Raw genomic sequence first — 5,992 nt, 5'->3', positions numbered from 1 at the left:
TTTAAGTATTTTGGACAGGATGTTGTTTTTAATCAATTGATTAAAGACCTAAAAGACCTAGAGGAGTGTGGCATTGCACTGAAGGATTGAAAAGTTATTAAAGGGACTCTGTGTGCAATAGCAGGAGACAATCTGGGGTCACACAGTATTGGTGGCTTCCAGGAGAACTTTAGCAGAAGTACTTTTTTTGTAGATTTTGCGACATAAACAGACAAACATTTGAGTGTAGTCCATGGTCAGTTGGTTCAAAAAGAACAAAGCTGTCATATCAGCAGCACATTGAAGACCTAAGAGAAAGCAACAGAGAAACTGTGTGTGGAATTAGATTTGACTCTGTATTCAACCAGCTGATTTACTCTCATGTCTGCCAGCCTGGTCTCCCACCATGTCTAGGTCATGACCTTTTTGAGGGTGTTGTTTCCTGTGACTTGGCATTATGCATTAACCACCTGGTAAACAAAGAGAAGCATTTCACATATGTAGAACTGAATAGAAGCATAAGTCAGTTTACTTACCTTGGATATAATGCAGATGACAAACCTCCAGAGTTTTGTCCAAATAGTGAGAAGTTAAGTGGGCATGCAGTCCAAAATTGGTGCCTGTTGAGAGTCCTACCTTTGTTGGTTGGAGACAGGATAAAAAACCCAACCGAAAATAGTGTGTGGAAGTTGATTTTGCTCCTAAGAGAAATAGTTGTGCATGTGTGTTCACCATCTATTACTCCTGATCAGGTTGCTTATTTGGGTGTCCTCATCGAAGAGGACAACAAAGAGAAGCATTTCACATATGTAGAACTGAATAGAAGCATAAGTCAGTTTACTTACCTTGGATATAATGCAGATGACAAACCTCCAGAGTTTTGTCCAAATAGTGAGAAGTTAAGTGGGCATGCAGTCCAAAATTGGTGCCTGTTGAGAGTCCTACCTTTGTTGGTTGAAGACAGGATAAAAAACCCAACCGAAAATAGTGTGTGGAAGTTGATTTTGCTCCTAAGAGAAATAGTTGTGCATGTGTGTGTTCACCATCTATTACTCCTGATCAGGTTGCTTATTTGGGTGTCCTCATCGAAGAATACATTCAGTCTAGAGTGGAGTTATTTCCAGAGTTTTGCCTTAAACCAAAACACTACTATCTTTGACATTATCCAGAGCTTATAATTCAGTTTGGAACTCTGATCCGTCTTTGGACTCTGAGATTTGAAAGTAAGCACACTTACTTCAAACAGTGTGCAAGGAAATTGCACAACTTTAAAAACCTGTGTGCTACTTTAGCAGAGAGAGATCAGCTCTTACAAGCATACTTGAGTGCTGGGACTCTTTTTCCACCTGTAGTGACTACAATGACAGCATTAAAGCAGCAACTGTAGCATTTAATTTCACTCATGACTCCACTGTAGCTGCAAATGAAGTCATTTACAAAGGCACCAAGTCCAAAAAAAAAACATGTATGTTGCACTAAAACAAGATGAAGAAGGTCTACACATGGGCGAGATTAAGCTCATTTTGATTCATTGTAATGATTCAGTCTTTGTTGTGAGGAGGCAGCAGGCTGTGGAGCTTGTTGATATGGGTATCCATTTTCTAACAGAGACAGTTCAAGTCTCTAACTACGTGTGTGTGAAGCAAGAGAATCTTCTTGATTATTATCCATTAGCACAGTACAAGATGAATGACATACCAGTAATTATTTTTCATCACTCTCTCCCAGATTTGTAGAAACATGTCCGCATTAGGGGAGGATGTACGAGATGCTGTGTTGGTAGTTCTGCCTGTGCTGCCACAAGAGAAATGACTGTCTCTCCTGAGCAAGTTGGCAAGCATAGGAGTTGAGTCCAAATCTGACCTGCAGTTTGTTAAAGAAGAGGATATCCCTGATCACATCACGCCAATACAGTGTCGTCGGCTCCTCAATGGGTGGAATGTAGAAGGTATGTCATGGTTATCTTCCTTATCATTACTGCAAAAGTACTTGACTTGAAAGATTAAAGTAGAAGACTTTACTGAAAAAATATATTTTGTTCACCTGTATACTGTCTCAAACTCTTAGAAATTTTGACGGAGATGTGTTTATTTTTTTTATACAATGTATGTAAATGTCGTCCAACACTACCAGACTTAAAGGCAGCATAAAGATATGAGGGGTGTTAATTCATGTTTTCTGGTGTAATAATATCAGTTTTGAGTGAGGACAGAGTAAAATGCATAATTTTTAGTATAAATCTTGACTTCAATGGTCTCATTGGCATGATTATGATTTGAAGTTTGACTACACTTACTTGATTATTTTGGATTCATATGAATTGTCTTCATGGGGCCATTATATCCTTTATGGAGCCTGAGAGTTCAGAACCTTAAAGGGATAGTTCACCCAATACTCACCCTCAGGTTGTTCCAAACCTGGATGAGTTTCTTTCTTCTGTTGAACACAAAAAAGATACTTAGAATAATGTTGGTAACCAGACAGTTGATGGCAACTATTGACTTTCATAGTAAGAAAAAAAAAAAATTCTACTATGGAAGTAAATGGCTACCGTCAACTGTCTGGTACATTATTCAAAATATCTTCTTTTAGTTCAACAGAAGAAAAAAAACTCATACAGGTTTGGAACAACCTGAGGGTGAGTAAATGATGACAGAATTTTAACTTTTGGGTGAACCGTCCCTTTAAGAAAGGACCCTATGGATATAAACATCACAATTACGAAAAAATATCTACATGTTCTGCAGAAGAAAATAAGTTGCATTTGAAACAACATAAGGGTAAATAATGAGAGAATAATTTGACTACTTTTTTTTTTTGTAACTACTTAACTGTGTAATTGTGTGGATCCTGTGCTGTATCAGGCTATTGTTTTTTCTTTCAGACCAAAGAAGTTGTGTCGAAGTAACACCCCTAGAATCCACACAAATAGACTTTGATACCACAACGGATGATTTTTCATCATCAAATTCTAGTTCCTCATGCACACCAAGCGTCTCCAGCACAAACAGTTGCAGTACAACTGTGGACTTAAGTGTTTGGCCTGAAAACTTCGAAGTTCCCTGGAATAGGATGCTTTTTGGTATTAAAACATCCATTGCACTGGGAAGACGCCCCACAGCTAAAGATCGCCGAGAAATGGTAAGAATTGTTGTGGATGAGATGAGACTGAAAGAGTTAAATCCATCAAAATCACAGTGCTTGATTGTCGTGAAAAAGATCATCAAACAATACTCACAAAGCTTTGCTGATGTCCTGAGAGATGGCACAAGAATAGGTACTGGCTATGGATCTCTTTTGACCCAAATAAAAACAAGGGTGGAGCACGTTAATCGTGGCTGCTTGTTGTCAAGATGCAGGAAACAGAAAAAGATCTCAAATTCATCAGCAGTAGACGTTGCCCCAGGACCTGCAGACCAGTATGGTTGTGTGAGATGGCAACCTGATTGTCCACTAGAAGAATCTGAGGAGAGTCTCCAAGAAAAACAAAAAGAAATGAAAGAACTCTACAGTGCTGAGGGACCAGCTGGGGTAGAGAAGCATCTCAGTCAGTTAATGAAGGCAACATACTACCTACAAAGGAAATCCATCAATGCCTGCCCACCACCATCGATTGCTGACTTGAAAAATGACTGGCCTTATCTTTTCATGCCCAAAGAATTGTACAACCACTTTACATCTCTTACAAACATTAACATTCTAGAGAAACTTGAGAAGTCTATGGAAAAAAAGGGAAAGATGATACTTCAGCTCTTCCGTCAAATGCCAGCAGGGACTAATACAGTTGAGATGCAACGCATGCTTATGAAGTATGATAACAGTGGAGCATCCTGTTTCATCCCATGTGTGGTCCTCCTTCTTCTCTCACACTTCAAAGAAAAACCTGAAGCACTCATCCTTCAGGCTGATGTAAGTGATATAAAGTGCTTTTTTATTATAAAATTTTGTTGTGTGGCTATATTTTGTTCTCATATACTGCATTTAAAGGGATAGTTCACCCAAAAATGAAAATTTGATGTTTATCTACTTACCCCCAGGGCATCCAAGACTTTGTTTCTTCAGTAGAACAAAAATGATGATTTTTTAACTCCAACTGTTGCAGTCTGTCAGTCGTATAATGCATGGCAATGGGAACTCCATCTATAAGAGTAAAAAAATCATGCACAGACTAATCCAAATTAAACCCTGTGGCTTGTGACGACACATTGATGTCCTAAGACACGAAACGATCGGTTTGTGTGAGAAATTTATACCGAAATTTATACCGAATTTATATAATTTTTTACCTCTAAAAGACCACTATGTCCAAATGCACTCTGATGCCGGAAGTGATGTCTCGTGCGTCAATGAGTGCGAGACATCACTTCCGGCATCAGAGCGCATTCAGACCTCACACACTGGATGCTCAAGGCCGCTATCAAAGCAACCTGGGCTTCCATTACACTTGAGCAGTGCCACAGTCTGATCGCCTCCATGCCACGCCACATTGATGCAGTAATTCATGCAAAAGGAGGCCCAACCAAGTATTGAGTGCATAAAAATGAACATACTTTTCAGAAGCCTGACATTTCTGTTTAAAATATTTTTTTTATTGCCTTATGAAGAATATAGTATACTTATGAAGTCTCATCACAAAATGTGAATGTCATCACAAAAAATCATCACAATTAAAACAAAACACTTAAAGGGTTAGTTCACCCAAAAATGAGAATTCTGTCATTTATTATTCGCCCTCATGCCATTCCACACCTGTAAGACCTTTCTTTAATCTTTGGAACACAAATTAAGATATTTTTGTTGAAATCCGATGGCTCCGTGAGGCCTGCATAGGGAGCAATGACATTTCCTCTCTCAAGATCCATTAATGTACTAAAAACATGTTTAAATCAGTTCATGTGAGTACAGTGGTTCAATAATATTATAAAGCGATGAGAACATTTTTGGTGTGCCAAAAAAATAAATAAAATAACGACTTATATAGTGATGGCCGATTTCAAAACACTGCTTCAGGAAGCTTTGGAGCGTTATGAATCAGTGTATCGAATCATGATTCGGATTGCGTGTCAAACTGCCAACTCATGAATTCATGTGACTTTGGCGCTCTGAACAGCAGATTCGATACGCTGATTCATTGTGCTCTGAATCTTCCTGAAGCAGTGTTTTGAAATCCGCCATCACTCTGTAAGTCATTATTTTTTTTTATTTTTTTGGCAAACCAAAAATATTCTCATCACTTTATAATATTAATATTGAACCACTGTACTCACATGAACTGATTTAAATATGTATTAGTACATTAATGGATCTTGAGAGAGGAAATATCATTGCTCCCTATGCAGGCCTCACGGAGCCATCAGATTTCAACAAAAATATCTTCATTTGTGTTCCGAAGATTAACGAAGGTCTTACGGGTGTGGAACGGCATGAGGGTGAGTTATAAATGACAGAATTTTCATTTTTGGGTGAACTAACCCTTTAAAGTACTTCAGTCTGTGTGAATTGAATTTATTTAATACAGGTGTTCCACAATTTGAGTTGAATTACTGAAATAAATGAACTTTTCCATGACATTCTAATTTATTGAGATGCACCTGTATTGTAAAGTGGTATGTTTTCATTAAAGGCTGCACATGATCCTAAAGCTTCTGCATGTGTTTTTCTGACTGATTTTTGTGCAGATGTTTTGTAGGAATCAACCCATCTACTGGTACCAAGACAGCCACAACAAAGGTTGGAGTCAAAAGAAGTGGAAAGGCCTCAGAGAAGAGGAACCACACAGTGAACCCTCATGTGTGTACACTTCTCAAAAGACTAATGGACTTTAAGTGGATAAGTTAAGCATGTAACAAATGTGTATCAAAACTACAGATCAAAATCTACAAAATGACACTTTGAGGCATGTTTTTAATTTATATTCTAACAATTTTGATCTTGTTCAGTAAGATCTTATTCACTGTCAAAAAGGTGTTCAACATACACACAAAAAAAAAGTTTTTTTAAAAAAAAAAATACT

General features: G+C 37.9%; 1 protein-coding gene across 1 annotated transcript; it reads left to right on the top strand.

The window, feature by feature from the left end:
- Window positions 1-2,773: 2,773 nt before the first annotated feature.
- Window positions 2,774-4,427, top strand: LOC122137126. The gene is made up of 2 exons (XM_042722643.1): window positions 2,774-3,888; window positions 4,275-4,427. Exons 1-2 carry the CDS (start codon window positions 3,052-3,054, stop codon window positions 4,425-4,427), a joined length of 990 nt encoding a protein of 329 aa, XP_042578577.1. The 5' UTR covers window positions 2,774-3,051.
- The last annotated feature ends 1,565 nt before the right edge of the window (window positions 4,428-5,992 follow it).

This window comes from Cyprinus carpio, chromosome B4 (genome assembly GCF_018340385.1).
Source record: "Cyprinus carpio isolate SPL01 chromosome B4, ASM1834038v1, whole genome shotgun sequence".
NCBI lineage: Eukaryota > Metazoa > Chordata > Actinopteri > Cypriniformes > Cyprinidae > Cyprinus > Cyprinus carpio.
Note: the sequence above shows the minus strand (reverse complement) of the source record. Positions and strands in the feature narration are given on the sequence as shown.